Here is an 18,440-nt window from a genome sequence, read left to right on the forward strand (position 1 = left end):
GACTGACAGTGCAGCACAAGTCCAGAGAGACCAGGGGAAGATGGATGGGTGAGAGAGGCTTATCCCAATGCAATTTCCTTTGTAGGCTTCCCCTTTCTAGAGAAGCCAGCACCAAAGGATGAAAATGGTGATCATGTGACTGTAAGGTGCTGCAACTGGTCATATGTGCGAATCAATTGCCAATCTCCCAGATCGCAATCACAAGACTGCAGGAGTGTTGTGAAGGTCAGAACTCCAAGGATCATTCATAAATATTATTTGTTCAGTACTGTTGTATCTTTGAACAGTTTCTGAACAAAAGGTCATAGGTCAAAGACTAATTGTACTACTATTCATTCAGGTATGACTGCTGAAGATTCTTTATAATGTTGATTAATTAAGAGCCTGTTCTATCTTGATGTGACGTAGAATCATGAATTCTAGTGACGTGATGGTATATGTATTTGCACTAATACATTTAGACTTTATGTTTGGAATTAAAGTATAATAGCATTATTACTTACAGGGCTATCTATAATTCTGTTCCTGTAGCTCTTACAGTGTAATGTTTATAACCTAAAATAAAAATGCATCTAATATAAAAATAAATGCGAATTTAATATATGAAAATGACATATGCATTACTTACATTGGAATCATTGATTACTTCTGAAATAGTATTAAGCATTCCTTGCCAGATCCTGGAAAGGTCCCGGAGGTTGAACACATAATGGAATTTGGCTGGAGTTGGCAGCATTTTGATCTTGGTCATTTGCCACAACCGCCGGGTCAATGGGACTAGCTTAGCAACTGTTGCTCTCACTTCTTCCAAAAAGCCTCTTTGGCTACAATAATGCCCTGTGCCAATCACACCTGGAGAATTCAAGTTAGATAATTTAAGAAAATCCATCCATTTCCACATCTTACCTATACCACTGTGAACATCATCATCCAATCACATTCAGATTGTTAACTGAGAGCAGCGTAGAAACATTTTAAGTAAATTTAACAAATACAAAAAAATATTAATTAAAAGATCATATTGTGATACCTAGCGAATGAATGCACTTGTTAAAAACTGCCTGAAAAACAATTTCCCCAAACACACAAACCAATACTAAGGTTAGGCATGGCATAGAGGGATTAAAAGAAGAAGAAAAATCCCACTGAATTCCTCATGTAATCTCCACCAATACATTGTTAAAAATAGAATATCCCAGGAAATCTATCTTAATATACATTTCCCAAATCACTGATCTCTCCTATGAACTCATTTCTTTAGTTTAATGGAGCTAACCTTTTATTTTCACACTTTTTACAGTTAGGTTTCTGTGGTTTTGTGGGGGGTGGGGTTTCTCTCTCTTTTGTTTTGCCACTGTTTTGAAAATAATGTCAGACATTAGCAATAAAATACTAATGCTGCGATTTTAAATGCATCTGCTCATGCAGTGGAAGATATTATTTACATCTCCTCTCAAATTTTTCACTTCTTTTAGCTTTTCAAAGCAAAACAACACTAAGTGCTACCTATTAAGCAACAAGACTAAATACCCCGCCCCCCGTTTTACCAAAAATCTTGTCAATGGATGGGTTAGAAGGCAAGGTGCAATTAAACACAGAAAACTGTCTCTTCAGTCTCTGAGGAATGTCATTTCGTCCACCACCAGGGTGTATCATGGCAGCCAAAAATTGGATATCCACAATGTTGGTGAACTCTCCAGGCTTCTCCAAATTATAAAACCCATTTTGCTCCATCAGTTGCCTAACAATCTCATTAGTGACCTGCAAGAAAGGTTTCAAGGATTAAAAACAGCCAATTGACTATTTTTGCAGACATCTACGTTTACGCAGCAAATTATATACATAAAACAACAAAATGGATTTTAATGTCTCTTCTGTCCACCATAAACTTTCTAATTGATAATCCTATAATTTTTCCAGTGAGGGTTTTTTTTTATCTCTATGTCTAGACCCAGCTGGGTATTTCTTTGTGTCTTCCATTCTTTAAGAACAAATTGATGTAACCATACCCCAGTTCCAGCAGAGATATAACAGACGCAGCTCCTACCATTTCTAATCCTGATTCGACAGGTTCTGACCAGAAATTGGCGGCAAGAACATTCGGTTCTCAAGAAGGCCAGCAACAGAATGTAGCAAACCAGAAGGCAGCAATAAAGAGATGGTGATCTCCCACCCTATCCTTACCTCAAGAGGTTCCATGGAACTGATCTAGTCATTAATTCCTGGGTATTTGCCACAGTCATCAGCTCTGCTTTTACAAAGCCATTTTCAGTTTCACATAACTCTCCCCTTTCCACTTGTAAAAGTTATGAAGGACCCCAAAAGAGCATTTGTTTGTATGGATTTATCATTTTTTTACCAAATTAAAAATTAAAATGGCAATTTGCTGCCACTATCGCTTCTCATGTTTGGCTTTTAATATTGCATTGTTTTTCAAACATACGCTGGAAAATAATTTTAATTTTTTACAGATTCCTAAGAAGTTTTTGGGTGATCCCCAGGGATCCTAGGACCATATTTTAATATTGTGCTCGACAAAGTGTAAAACTTGATATACAGTACTACAAGCAAGCATAATCAGAAGTGGATGTACTGGTTTATGACCAAGCTATCTGCTGCTGAAACCAGTCAGTCATTGGATTTGTATGCTGCCTAATCTATTCACACTCACAATGACTTACAACTATACAGTTAGTTAAAACACTCATGGTAAACTATAGTAAATATAATTGATTAATTAATCCATTAAATCCATAACAAAATCATATAATTAAATAACAGTCCTGCTATTCTTTAGTTTGCATATAGAAAAAGGCCTTCAACCACTAAAGGCCCTATGGAATAATGTGTTTTTTATCACCCTCCTGAAGATCACCTTGGGGCCCAATTTGGAATAGTCAAAAACTTTTCCTGAGATGAATATATTAGATGAATCAAGGAAGTTAGGTTATAAAACACTTTTTTTCTATTTGGTTTTCACTGATTACAAAATACAATCTATTTTGACCAGACGCTATATATCTATTTGGGTTTAAAAATGAGTTCTGTTTAATGCAGCGCACATCCCACTTGTATCATTCCTGGATGGCTCTACATCTTCATGAATACCTGTTATTGCCCCCGTTAGGCAACACAGTCAATGATCCTGCTATAAAATTGAGGGATGCAATTTCTCAATGGCATGGCTCCCGCTTCATCAAATATTTTTGGGCTGTCTCCATCTCTGTAGCTGGTAAATTGCTATACTGCCACAGTAGTTTCACATTAATCTTCTAAGATGGGACAGAAAGGCAATTTTGATGCTTACTCTCATGTGTTGTTTTTTTCATTTCAAATTGCCACATAAAACTTCAAAATGAAGAAAGGATAGGATTAGAGTAGGGCACTGGCTGGGTTTATGCTCTCCATTATTGGTCAGATAATTAGAGGCAGTACCAGTTAGTTATAAAAAGCTGCAGGCATAAGAAGTTAGGTCAAGCATGAATCTTTCTGAAATTATTCTGAGGGATTGTAAGCAAAGGATATATGTAGACGTACTGAATAACTATGCCTATAAAAGCCCATGAGTAGTATTCTATTATCATAAAGGCAGAAACACAAGTTGCAATGAGAAACTTTGTGATTCTTCTTAAGCCTTAGCAAACTATCCAAATTAATCCGAGATGTTTGTCATTCAGAATAAAATCAGAAATTATTCTCCACTGACATATAAGGAACTCATGCATTATTTAATTGTTCTCCAATATTAACATATCTGAGCAAACCCGTAACCTTGATCTTAACTACTTCTCGAAATCAAAATGTTTCACTGAGCAATGTAAAGAATTGATGCAAGTACACCTGACCTGATCTCCCCATTCATTGATTACAGGCATATTCACATCATCTATGAAAACCGTCATTTTCTTTCCTGCAGGAGGACCATATGTTGTGCCCATGCGCTTGTCCACATAGCTTTCTATTGTGCGCTGCAAGAAACACATGAGTTTATAAAATAACTTACTGTAAGCTTCATTTTATAATCACTAAAGGAAAGGTGGTGTGTTCTGCAAACTGTCTGCTTAGAACTAAAGAATTTCAAGCAACTGTAAGAAGAAATGTGACATACAAATAAAAAATCCTTAAGTCAATAAATCAAGATATTTACTTAGAAAATAAATCATCCCATTTAAGTCAATATGAGAAACATCTTGCAAAGGTCTATGCTATTCCATTCCAGAGATGATAGTGTGACCTTTTTCTATTATATCAGTGTCTGAATGTTCAATCAGCATATCTAAGGCAGAATTAGAATTAAAATATAGAACTGCACTCTAAAGCTGCAATCCCCAAATTATTTGGGAGATATCTATTCCAACTCAATTCAATTCATTTTACAGTAAACATACAGATAGTCCTCAATTGACAACAGTTCATTTCGTGACCATTCAAAATTACAACAGCACTGAAAAAAGTGATGTATGACCATTTTTCACACTTGAGAGCTTTGTAGCCTCCCCATGATCATGTGATCAAAATTCCGATGCCTGGAAACTGTTTCATACGTTGCTGTGTCCCAAGGTCATGTGATCACTTACTGTATTACAACCTTTTGACAAGCAAAATCAATGGAGAAGCTAGATTAATTTAACTATCGTGTTACTGCAGCAATTCACTTAACAAACCTGGCAAGAAAAGGTCATAAAATGGGACAAAACTCACTTAACGAATGTCTCAATTAACAACAGAAATTTTGGGGTCAATTGGAGTCCCAATTGAGGTAACATTATAATTGTACTGCATGTGTATTTTTGCAGACAAAAGTATAAATAAAAGTATAATTTTTTGAAATATTACATTACGGATTTGGCCAAAGTATGATTTCTGAAAGACTTCTATCTATTTTGAATATCTTTTACATAATGCACTTCATTATTTAGTGCGCATATGGGTTAAGGAGATGGACAATATGTTATTTTGTTAAATGTGACAATAAAGCTGAAGGAGTCTGAGAAAATGAAAACCTTGTACAAGGTTCAAAATACCAAAATTAGATTAAATTTAGTATATGAACAAGGAATAGCTTCTCCAAAAAAATGACAATTTATTATTAAAGTCAAAAGAACCACCAAAAATAGCAATCGGTGAACATTTGAATCTCTATTACTTATTCAAATATTTTTGATTAATTTTTATTCTGGTATATTTTCAATGAATTACAAAGTTACCTCTGTTTCTGTAGGAAAGAGAAAAAAAAATGCTAAGTTTCACCTGAAACATCAAAGGAGTGGTTGCTGATGAAAAGTTAAGGCTCTTAGCCATGTGATTTTCAGGATTATATTTTGACATGTATCCTTTGATGATGACAGTCTTAGCAGTCCCTTGTTCACCAATTAGCAGAACAGCCTGAAGATGAAAAGAGAATTCAAATGATTTTAGGGATATGAGAGTCCAAGGTAGTGATAAAGGCTCAGATCTCAAAACTGTTTCAAATAATGAAGAAATAGATCACTCTTTGCAGCATGGTGTATCCATAACCAAAATAAAATTAGTTCTACCAACAATATTAACATTGTAACACAAAAATAGGTTTTGTGACTTTAATAAACAAACCATTCGTTACTTTCTTCATGTGGAAAATGGATTAGAATATTTACAGATTCTTACTGGTAGAACCATTTTAATCTTGAAGTGAAGCAAAACCACCAGGACAGTCTGGACAAAATTTAAAAATTAAAGATCAAAACACAAATAATGCAGCATCCTGAAAGTTAAAAGACAGATTACAGTGAACTTCAAAAGGGCAAATAGAATAATTCCAAAAAGTTGCGTTGAATGGGAACATTCAAACTACTAGTGAGCTTCAAAGATTTCTTTATGGCTGTAAACCAGGGTGTCAAACTTGATTTTATTGAGGGCCACATCAGGGTTCTGTTTGACCTCGGGGGTCTGAGGTGGGCGTGGCCAAGATGCCCACGGCCAGTTTGACATCACTCATGTCGGGAGCACCTGTGGTGGCAAAATACTAAGGCGGGACTTCCCTCAGACCCTCACTCACTCTCATTATATTCTCCTTCCTTCCTTCCTTCCTTCCTTCCTTCCTTCCTTCCTTCCTTCCTTTCCTTCCGTGTCCCTGTGTCCTCCATTTTCATTGACATAGTGCTGCAGGAGGCCGTTGCAGCCAAAAACGGGACCTGAGAGGGCTGCAGTGGTCCTCCCGAGTTCTGTTTTTACTGGCAGAGGCACTGTGGCCAGTCCTTTGCTGTTTCCAGGGCAGCCCCACAGGCCAGATCTAAGCCAGTGGCCTTGAGTTTGACATCACTGCTGTAGACATTTGATCCTTACCCAGTTCATAAGAACAATTAACAATCTGATAGCAATTCCAGAAGTATTTAAAAATGAAGTCTCTCTAAAGCAGTGGTCACTAACCGGTGGGCCGCGACCCACTGGTGGGCAGTGAGAAAATTTTGGTGGGCCACAGAGAAATCTACCCCCAGAGCACCCCCCAAAGCAATTAATCCACGCTGCGCAGAAACACAAGGCTGCTCAGCCCACATGGCCCATGGGACCCCTCCCCGCCCATTCACTCCTTACCCGGCAAACTTGTCTGCTAAGTTGCTATTTTTCCTTTTTCCAACCATCATCTGTTCTGCTATGCCGAGAGATTTAGATTAGCTAGGAAGCAGGAAATGGTTGGATTTCTTGCTTTCTAGTTAAGCAGAGCCGAACCTCCCTTAGGACTGAAGGTTTGCTTGCAAGCAAATTTAGTGCAGACTCATGGCAAGCAAATTTGAGAGACTGAGCTAGCCAATGGCAGATAGATAGATCACTCAATGATTCTGTGAGAAACTCAATCTGCCTGCTTTGCCTGATTTTGGATAAAAGTTGCCCTTTTTATAAAAAAAATATCAATATTTACATACATGTGTGTTGTAAGTTAATTTTGTGAGTTTGCTTGCTAGCAAATTTTGTGGGTTTGCTTGCTAGCAAATTTTTTGTGATAGACTGAGCTAGCCAATGGCAGATAGATAGATCTCTGTATGAATCTGTGATTCTGTGAGCAACTCAATCTGTCTGCTTGCTTTGCCTGATTTTGGGTAAAAGTTGCTCTTTTTTATATAAAACATTCAATATTTATATTTACATACAAGCCATGCCCAGCCAGTCACATGACCACCAAGCCACACCCACAAATTAGGCCACTCCCACAGAACCAGTTAGTGATCCCTGGGATCTAAAATTATGAGTTTGGTGGTCCCTGAGGTCCGAAAGGTTGGTGACCCCTGCTCTAAAGCACTATGACATTCAATATGGAACAGGAGAGTATTACCTTGCCTTGTTTTGCAATTGTATGAATAAGGAAATCAGTTCTCACGTTGTCAACATTTGGAACCAAAATAGAGCCATATTCTGGTGTACTGTTAGTAGGATATACATATTCTTCAACACATGTATTCCAGTGCATCCAATTACCTAGGCAGGGAAAAAAATTCTAGAAATTTGACAGCAATCTATCTGAACTTTAAGTTAAAGTAAGGTCTTATTGTGATTTTATGTCTTATTAGTTGTTCAAAATAAAATGGAAATGCAACCAAATTAAAGTACCATTTTTGTCCATAGTAAACACTAGCAAAATGGTTGAACTGTATAATTATGGGACAAATAACATAACCAAATATTAAATAAAAAATAAAAGAAAATAATTTTATAAAATATAAATAGAATTTTCTCCAACATGTCTGCTATTTAATTAATGTACTGTGTCTATATTTAATTAGCACATAACAAGACATTTAGGAATTAGCTTGATAGAACTTTTGAACATTTTCCTCATTTACATCAATACAAGTATAGAAGAAAAACCTAGTGCCAGTTTAGTTAATTTAAAAAATACCCAATATAAAGCCATTCAGAGGCAAAGAAAAGGCATGGCACAGGTTGGCAGAGTTCCCATATTTCAGATTTAGAAAAGGGTACTCCAAATAATTGATTCTTTATATCGTGTAAAACATGTTGCACAATGTATTCATTTGCCTCCTCTGCCAAAATGAAAAAAAAAAATGTAATGAGCATTGCTTATTAAATCTGGTCTTTCCTATCATAGCGGATTGCAGTTGTAGCACATTTTTGCCACTTAAACATGTATTTTCTCTTTCTCTCTCACATAAAACAAATCAAAACAGCAGTTCTTATCACCCAAACCATAGCCTGACCTCTTGTGTATTTAAATAATTTCTTTCTCTCTCTCTTCATGTAAAACAAATCAAAACGGCAGTCCTTATCACCCAAACCATAGCCTGACCCCTCATGACTCATAGAAAACAACAACTCTATTTATATGTTTACTGGCCACTCTTCTTTGTTCCAATCAGAAACAGCAGGATAAAGCATTCTTCCTAGAGACTGGGAAGGCCTATTCATTCTTTTTGACTGCTGCCTGAGATGTTATCACTACTGTCAGAATCCTGGATTTCTGGGTAGTTTTTTTTCCCACCAAGCCAGTGAAGTTCAGCTGTAGAAACTGAGTTTATTAAAAATGAAAGCCCTTAGGAAATATATCCATGCAGTTTACCCAACAGTAGGTCAAAGATGCCTTGTATCTCGCCAATTTAGAACTAACTTAGCAAAACACAGGGCAAATGAAATAGAATTTAAAATGATTGACATTGGCTTATGTAGAATGTGTAAGCTTTACATGTAGAGAGGAAAAGGGAGGCAATCTCCCCTCAATCTCAACAGTTATCACATCTCAGTGCAAAGGACTATTAACACTGGACAGCTGGAGAGCTGGTGTGTGTTTTTGGACACTCTCCTTGTACCATAGTTTTAGAAGTCACATGTGTCTTCTATATGCAGAAGGTTATGAAGAGGATAGTAACAGCAATTACATAATCTCTATTGCTCCTTTCATAAACTTCTATAGGGTTTGGAGTAACCGAAGGTTATACAAGTATACAGTAGATATTTAAATGCTGAAGATTCTCCAGCTCAAGAAATGAAATCCTTATTGAATAAACTGCAGCGGAAGATCTCAAATTATGAGATGTGATCTAGCTACATTATATAACCTAGACCTTTTTGACAATAAGCCATAGCAACTTTTTGAGAGTACACACACCATCGTTGGTAACATAGTAGTCGAACATTGTGTCTTCACTTCCTTCTGGGATATTAGGAAGATCAAGGTTTATAGTTTCATGACTACGAAGCCAGTGCTCCAACTTCCAACGGTCTTCCAATTCCAGCAATGCCCCAATGCTCCACATCAGGGAGAAGATGTACAATCTTTCTAGGTATTCTGCAGTAATTTCCACACCTTGGTCCTAAGTCATGAAAAACAATGATTTTAATCACTGAACTATTCTAAATTCAGAAACATTTAGAAACCATACTTTTTCAAGGATTGGACAGTTGGTATATTTTTAAGTAGCAGACAACTTTCACTGAAGAGAAGACAGGACTGAGCCACACTACACCTAATATGAATGCAGCAGTCAGGATTCAACATGTAATATAAAATAGAAATCAGAAGCTTCAAAAATACATTAATAATATCTGCTTTTAGAGAGGCAATATGTTATTTATATTTTATAACTTAATAGTATAATTTATATCAATTAATTCAGCCAATGTAAGATAAGGCTAATTTTATTAGCTTTTTTTCTTTTAAAATTCAATTTTATGGGCAAATCTTTAATTGAAAAATAAAAACTTTAAAGTGAAATTTTCTTTGGATTTTAAACATTAATACAATGCCTTTTTGCCACTATTTTAATCTCTAGAAAAGGTTTATTGCTGGAAAAAAATAACAGATTACAGGAGCCCTAATGATTAATGATTTGTAGTTGAATGAAATCAGGCACTAGAAAAGAATGCATAAAATTTAATATTTCTGATGGGTGACAATTAAGAAATGGTTTGGTTAAAGAAATAATAGGATGAGGTGCACCAGAGATGAGAAGCAGCACAACTGTGTCTCCTATAGTCTAAAGGCTCCTTTTTCCGAAAACTCCCACTGGGAATTGCTATATTATGGTCTCCTTGCAATGAGGAAACCAGTAATTTTTGTAAATTATAAATATTTCAGAGAGTTTTAACTGCCAACCATGGCAAGAAAGGATAAAATAAGATCCAGTAACAGCAAGGTCAAACTTGATCAAATTCTTTTATTGGATCTGTGTTTTGCTGAGATTCTGAAAATCAGCATAAATATTTTGTATCTTATGTAATGCTGTATGTCACAAAATATTTTTGCAACATATTTTGATCAATCACTGTCATAACTGATTACAATTATTTCAGGGGCCTGAAAACAGTACAGTCACAATTTGGGAACTCTTTTTTCTAACATCATCTTGAAAACTATGATTAACTCCTTATGTAGACAAAAGATTCATTGTATGGGACAATTATATGGGTTTAGAACAATAGTATGTAAAGGCAAGCAATTACTTAAATTAGCTCAGCAAAATTTTCACTTTCAGACTTCCTTTTTAATAAGGAGATACTGTATTTATGGTCTTGAAATAAAATACCAAGTCATAGGCATAAATGAATTTACAATTACTTTCAACATCAATGTTCTTGAAAGATATTCCAATAACATAATTATGAATGAAGTAACTCTTTAAGTTACTCTTGCAGTCCATGAAACTATACTACAAGAGCACATACTCATTATTCTGGAGAAAAAAATGTAGATTTCAGACTTTTCCATAGAACTATGTGCTAGTGCAATGGAGCAATAAATCATCATAATCACGAATCCAATGACAGGCTTTGGGCTGATGAGAGCAAAGATAATTGATGAATGAAGTGTCATGAATTCCATCAGGCATTAACACCGCATTAGCAAGATAAGGAGATTTAGATTTCACCAGATAACTTTGTATGATTTTGTACATGTCTACATCACTATGATTTCATGCTGAACAAAAGAACTTGCTACCATACCATCATGAATAAAAACATTCTGGTGCTATATTTATTTTAAATCTAATGGCATCTCCCTTCTTTTAATCACAGATTTGGCCAATAAATATAACTTTGTTTTGGTATGATTGCAGGTTGAATGGAATGAGATAACTGATTCAATACCAGCGATGAACTAAACATACTTATACTGCTTTTAATATACATTGCCATGGTACATCTCAGACATATTAAGTTAGCTGTCTGTCTAAAAGCCAATTTGATGCATTGTTCTCACTAAGATATTGAATTCTGGATGGGTCACTTTCAGCCCTAGACTGGAAAATCAAATATCATCCATCCACAAATCCATACTAGAAAAAATCAGTTACATTCCATAGCCACCAATGAACACACCTTAATCCTGTACTGGATGGATTTCAAATAATATTTTTTTAAAAAAATTGGTGCCGCAAGAAGGATACAAAGTATTAATAGAAACACTTGGCATATTATATGAGCCACTTTAAAAAGAGTACTGGCTCTAATTATAGAAAATTAATCAAAGAATTTTTGAGAAGAAAATTAAATGTAGGAAAATAATTAAAGCCATAAACACTTGGACTGTAATAATTCAATATATTACAGGTGTAATTGATTAGGCACAAGCTCAATTAGACATTCTTCATAGGGAAACAAGAAAATTAATGACCATGAATCATGCTTTTCACCCAAGAAGCAATGTTGACAAACTCTATTATGCCACTGGGAGAGATTTGCTCCAAGTAAAACAAACAATGAAAGAAGAAAAACACTTCTTGAATGATTTTTACATGCATAGTAAGTAATGTCTATTGGTAGAAATTTGTAAAGAAAAACTACTGAAGACTGCAAAATAAAAACAACACCATAAAAAGGAATCAATTGGAAATATAAATCTCTCTCTCTCTCTCTCTCTCTCTCTCTCTGTGTGTGTGTGTGTGTGTGTGTGTGTGTGTGAGAGAGAGAGAGAGAGAGAAGAAGAAAATTAAATAAATGTCTTGGTATTGGTTGAAAAATAAAATCTGATAGAAAAGTAAAAGAGAGAGAGAGAGAGACTAAAGCAACAATCATAGCAGCATAAGAACAGGTTACAAAAACAAACATCACACAGAATATGAATTACAGTTAGCTCTACTTTAGCACTGCATTGGATAGCAACTGTAAATGCAACTGTGATAAATTAATTTTTCTATCAATGAGCATATTTATCAGAATAAAAGCCTTCAGTATCAAACTGATTAAGTTCTGGTCAGTTTCAGGCAGCAACTGGGAGCTGCCTGGGTGTCAAACTGGCAACCTGTGAGCCAGATGCATCATGCACAGGCCATGCCCACCCCAGCTCTGCAAAGGCAAAAAATGTTACAATATGTCACATGATGTCATGTGACATGATCAAGTTTCACACCAGTGTTCTAATCAATTAATTAAGTCACAGGGCTGGGTCTGTAAACTTGTAGTTAACATTTTTCACTCTATGTCGGTGGTCCATAACCTCTGGGCTGTGGCCCACTAGTGGGCCGTGAGCTGTTTATAACTGGGCTGCAGAAACAGCAGGCGTGTATCTTTGAGTGCAAAAACATCCTGACTTGTGTGAGCAGCGAGCAAGCATGTGCATGCGCACTCCATTTGCTTGAGCGGCTGGCCCATGTGCACGTCGCTCGCACAAATGAAAGGCATGCGCATGCGTGCTTGCTGGCCACTCATGCAGAACTATCCCCTCTCCCCTCCCACCAGTCCACAAAGCTGGGAAGGTTAGGGAACTCTGCTCTAAGTGCCCTCTGCACTGTAGAGAAAAGCGGCTCAGGTTACATTTAAGCAATCCATCTGTCTTGTCAGAGGGCAACCTCCTTCCCTGAAGAAAATAAACAGCCTCTTTATTAAAAATTATAAATGAAAAGAATAAAAGAATTTTTTTTAAAACCCTACCTTGCTTGGACCTGATTACTTACTGATAGTGCATGATTCCCATGCTTTTGATTAGAACTTGAGTCACTGGAAAATATTTGTGACAATCATCACCTTCATCATCATCAATCTGTCTGAATAACATAAATGATTACCTTGCAGGGAATAAGGCCCTGAAGCATGTTAATGCTCTGCATTATCACAAAGGCTTCTAGCATCTCAATCTTGTATTCCAAGGACTGAATACTAAACCGGTAAAGGTCTGGAAAGGACGTTGTGTACAATTGACGCAAAATCTCTGCTTCCTGTAGAGTACGCCTTTTTAGAAAACCCTGTTATAATTGAAAGCAAATCATGAAACTTTTGAAATTATTATCCAAATTTACCAGCTCGAGAAACTAGAGTTTAATTTTAATCCTCTAATTTTTTTTTATTTTCTAGAAGAAATTACATTTTTCACCGAAACATTTTGTTTTGGGCAAGAGAATAATTGTCTATACTGGAGGCCAATGTTTGATCTTATCTGCTTCCCAGATGGGCGATAATGGAATGATGAAGGTTAGCGTATCAGATGCAAATTTTATATTGGAGAACATTTAATCAAAACATTAAATACTAAAAAATGTCAATGGTGAATCTAAGTTCGAACACAGTTAATGAATGCCTTAAACAACAGTTTGAGAAAGAGCAAAAAGTTGTGTAGTAGGCGCAAAGTTAATCTAAAGTATGAAAGAGATATTTCTCCCATTCTGACTCCATTAAAGTACTAACTAAATTTCTGAATTGTGGTTGTTGAGTTCATTTATATTGATTTTGTATCCTACTTTTCTAGTCAAAGAAGTCCTAAAGGCAGCTTTAAAAATTTCTACACATGCCGATCATCTAGTCACAATGCAGCCAACACTGGGACAACACTTGTCCTATGTGGTTCACTAAGTCCAATGTAAGTTTAAACTTTTACTGGATTCTTCACTTTTGTCACAGAAGCCATCAGACTACTATTGTGGATAAGGGCAAATTTATCTGCAATTTCTTCCTCATTTGGGGGGTGGAAACCAATTCCTATGGAGTTGTCAGAGACTCCATCCCTTGGCTGGCTAAGATTGATGAAGCATAATTCTAGATGTCTGTCAATGACATAAAATTTAGTGCTTGGCAGCCTGATCTTTACACTCATTTAGCTGTCTCCTCTCCCTCATATTTGCCACGAGAGTCATCTCTCCTCTTTTCTCTTTTCTTAATGTCCTGACCTTCCAAATTGATTTGCAGTTGTCCCTATCAGGTTCTTTTCCTCTCTTCCCATGTCCTTCTGCTTAGTCATTAATCATATTACTCATCCCAATAATTCAATACTCTCTTTTACCACATACAAATAATCAGATTTGCTGGTGAAAAAAATGTGTATTAAGACCTTCTTCCACATGTTACTGATTAGACTGCCATGTTCTCCTGTTGTTCTGAATATTGCAGTCTCATATCCTGGTGGTGGGACCTAGTCTGATCTGATGACAATTTCTACGATTTTAGCATTGATTAAAATCCTGGAGTGTTTGCCTCATTGGTAAACACTAACTTAGGTACATAGCTCATTAAATCATGGGTAAGATTCATAAAGTTTACGTTCAGTTCCTTTTCAACCATGGAAATCCATGGGCAGCCTTGTTGAGCATTCTTGCCTCTCATCTTATAACCTTTCTCAAACTAATTTGGGAGGCAAGGCAAAGCTGAGGTTACACAGGAATACAATGGAAAGTGGAGCAAGGTAATATTAGAGGCATACTGAAGTTGTGAGTGTTACTCCTTTTCAGAAGGCCTTCCAATTATATGATGTTTACATGGTATCATATCAGAAATATGTGTAAAACATAGGAAGTGGAGTTATGTGTTTGTGTCATAAGATTGTAGAAAGATGTCCCTTCCCATACACAGCTGATGTGGGGAGGAAGTCAACATGAGATAATATTTTACATGCCACCTGAACTCTTTAGTACATTTCAGGGATAGTATCATAGCTTCATCTAAAGACAGCAACTCATAAGAAGACGCTTAAGATCCTGTCAAGCTCTTCACAACAATTAAATGGGACTGAATGTTAGACAACAGATGAGTTCCCAGTAGTTCACCTGATCTAACCTTATTAATACAGTCACTCCTCTAGAAAGAGACAATGGCACCAAACTAAAAATCTGAAGATATGAAACACAAAGCTTTTAAGTCTTCAAAATTGACTATCGGTGCTTTGAATTGGGAGATACAACAAACAGTAGAATCCCTGATTAAGAATAATCAGTTGTATGGCATGTTATAGTAATTTACTATACACATATATATGTTCCTGTAACACACACATGCGCACTACATACCATATATACCATACCAAATATGGGTATGGTAATCATATTCCTATAGAAGAATCTTGAACCAGAGTTCATAATAACTTCACTTAGAACATTATGGCTATAATGTTAAAGGTTAAGATGGTTAGCAGTTGACATTATTGGTACTTAGTAGCTAAACCACTGAAAGTAATGGCTGTGGAAGTAAATACATTGGTTTATTAGACAGCTAAATGTATATTCAGAGTATGTTACAGATTCTTCTATAATTCATTCATATCCTAACTTTAACAGTCTGAAACAAAGAGTTTGAACTCATAAAAGCAAATATACCTCAAGAACTGGGCTCCAGTTGAGAACAGATGAACTCATAAATACCATGCCATTCCTTGACACTGTTGCAGGAGAAGCATTGTCAATATTATGAGGCTCAAAAACAATTTTACAATTTGGTGCCATAGGAATCCGATCTCCATTAGCCAGGGTCAATGTTTTGTTATCATCAAGCACTGAGTTCAGATTTTCAATCCAAATGGCATCCACAGGACCATCAAGTACTATCCAGATGTGTTCTCCTATACCCAAAGGAAGGAAAACATTTCTTGTAAAGAGAGTATTTTGAGATACAATCATTTTCCTCATCATAGAATAAATATGAATATGATTAAAAAGTAGAAACAACATAGATTAATTTGCTGTGTGATAGTTATAGTCAGCTTCTCAAGTGGCTCTGAAGATCAGTGGATGATCTTAGACAAGCTCCTACTTAAACTTGCAGAAGTGAAATGCAGAAAAGCCTCATTTAAATCATTTCTTTGGCTCTCTCCAGCAATTCTGAAAAGCAGAAAAGGAATATTCTATTCAATAGTAATAGATTCTATTTAGTAGTAATAGGTTTCTCAAAGCAAGTAATATGCTGGGGAAACATTACTTACAAGATACTTGACATTTTTATTTTACATGTAAAGCCCTTGACAGATGACACCTAAGCAATAAAAAGTCATCCTCCTATTCTCTTTCCCCATCTGTCAAAGCTGCCATTCAGCAATTTTGATAACAACTGCTTCTTAATCTGAGAGGACAAAAAGTATCCATACATAGTCAGCAGGCTAAGGATGCTAATAAAAAGAGATGTTTAAACTTTGGGTGGTGGGGAATGCAGAGAAGAGCAACTAAGGTTATTAAAGGCCTGGAGACTAAAACTAAGACTAAAAGGAAGGACTAGGGGTGACATGATAGAAGTATTCCAGTATTTGAGGGGCTGCCACAAAGAAGAGGGGGTCAAATTATTTTCCAAAGCACCAGAAGGCAAGACAAGAAACAATGGATGGAAACTAAAGAGAAAGAGAAAAGAACCTGGAATTAAGGAGAGACTTTCTAACAGTGAGGATAATTAACCAGTAGAACCAGGGGTGGGTTTCTACCAGTTCTGTCCACCTCTGTAGAACCGGTAGCTCTGAAGAGCAGCAGACATAGAACCGGTTCTATGTCTGCTGATGTTTTTGCTCACCCGTCCACCTGGGCTCTTACCTGACCTTTATTTCCTGATTTTTTCAACTTCAGCTGCTGTGCTAGGCACAGCTGCAGTTTAAAAAAACAGGGAAAAGGGGCTTTTTGAAAAGCTGCTTCTCTGCACGCAGCATGCTGATGACAATTTACAGGCACCCGCTGGCAGAAGCACATAGTAAACCACCAAACCTCGTAAATGACCGAACTGGTAGTTAACCCTATCAGATCCCACCCTTGAGTAGAACAGCTTGCCTTCAGATGTTGTGGATGTTTTATCACTGGAGGTTTTTAAGAAGAGACTGGACAGCCTCCTATCTGAAATGGCATACGGTCTCTTGCTTAAGCAGGAGGTTGAACAGAAGATCTCCAAAGTCCTTTCCAGATTCTATTCTATTCCATTCCTATTCTATTCCTATCCTACCCCATCCTATCCTACCCCATCCTATCCCATCCCATTCTTATTCTATTCTATTCTATTCTATTCTATTCTATTCTATTCTATTCTACTCTACTCTACTCTACTCTATTCTATTCTATTCCTGTTCTATTTCTATTCTATTTCCATTGCATTGCATTGCATTGCATTGCATTCCATGTTGCTTGTAGCCTATGGGGATGAAAATGTTGCCCAGCCTTCCTACAAAGTCTTGAGGCTTATCCATGAATTTAAGCATTCTATTTCTCATCTGCACATTTATTGGCTGTTTGGGAAACTAAAACAAGAGGGTCACATTATTGTAATAAACAGATAAATACAGCAACCGACTGGAATAGAGGTGTACTTTCCAGATCAGCAGGTAATTCTCCTCACAATAACCCAACTATGTGGTCAGCTGATAGCTTTGAAGTACAATTTTCAGTATTCTCAGCCATTACCAGTTATATGAGATGGCTATATTTATAGTAACATCAGGGGAGCCAAATGTGGTAACCTTTGCTCCAAGCTCAACCCTGCCTGCTATTGCGACTTCTCCTCCATAATATGCTCTCATGAGCCTCTTTAATTTTCAGACTAGGATGGCTTGATTAATAGTATAACAAATGAGGGGAATGAGGGGAATAACTGGATTTTAGGATTTTTTTTTCCAATGAAAGAAATAATCAAATACTGTATAACTCTAGCAATTATAATATAGTACCCTTCTTGACTCTCAAAGTTTTCCTCCATAGAGTGGAGAATATCCCATCTGTCCAGTCATTGGTTGCAACATCAAGGCGTCCAAACATCTGAGGTGCAGTGATGGCCTTTGGATTCATTCTCATTTCACGGTGGGGTTGGCCACAATCTGTACATGCCAAAGGGAAGATCCATTTGAAACCATTGCTACACTAGTATAGCATTCGATCAATAGGCAGATTTTAGTCTTTGAAGTTGATAATGTAAAAACATTCTGTGGGGCTGCAATGTTAAAGTTATTCATGGTATATTGCAGCCTTCACTTAACTGAATATTGTTCGATTATTTTCAACCATGTTAATTAAGGAGGGGGAAATGCAAACTGAAAATAAAGGAATCCTCAAAGTTTTAACTTGTTGATTTTTTTTTCTTCAATCTTAGATTTCCAGGTGGTATTAGATTGCCATTTACATTTACTTTCATCAATATAAATGCCATGCATTATAGGGACTTTAGTCCAATAATATCTACGATAACATTTTCATTAAGAACAGCTTTGTTCTTTAAATACAAGAATTACATTGGTGATCAACATGAGAAACGATTTGTGCTTTGCAATTCGTTTTACATGGAGATTCTTG

The 18,440-nt window shown here is 36.4% G+C and overlaps 1 protein-coding gene across 3 annotated transcripts in view; it reads right to left on the minus strand.

The window, feature by feature from the left end:
- The window catches only part of DNAH5 (dynein axonemal heavy chain 5), a 153,127-nt gene that overhangs the window by 58,243 nt on the left and 76,444 nt on the right, over positions 1–18,440 (minus strand). For all 3 annotated transcript variants that reach the window (XM_087930711.1, XM_087930712.1, XM_087930710.1), the window contains exons 42-50: positions 17,822–17,968; positions 15,507–15,748; positions 12,993–13,169; positions 9,098–9,302; positions 7,310–7,452; positions 5,251–5,385; positions 3,846–3,968; positions 1,548–1,761; positions 629–852 (exon numbers count right to left, since the gene is read on the minus strand). In XM_087930711.1, the coding sequence (XP_087786837.1) occupies positions 629–852; positions 1,548–1,761; positions 3,846–3,968; positions 5,251–5,385; positions 7,310–7,452; positions 9,098–9,302; positions 12,993–13,169; positions 15,507–15,748; positions 17,822–17,968 (1,610 nt within the window). The remainder of the gene's footprint in view (positions 1–628; positions 853–1,547; positions 1,762–3,845; positions 3,969–5,250; positions 5,386–7,309; positions 7,453–9,097; positions 9,303–12,992; positions 13,170–15,506; positions 15,749–17,821; positions 17,969–18,440) is intronic.

This window comes from Pseudonaja textilis, chromosome 3 (genome assembly GCF_049901715.1).
Source record: "Pseudonaja textilis isolate UNSWEBS1 chromosome 3, rPseTex1.2, whole genome shotgun sequence".
Taxonomy (NCBI): domain Eukaryota; kingdom Metazoa; phylum Chordata; class Lepidosauria; order Squamata; family Elapidae; genus Pseudonaja; species Pseudonaja textilis.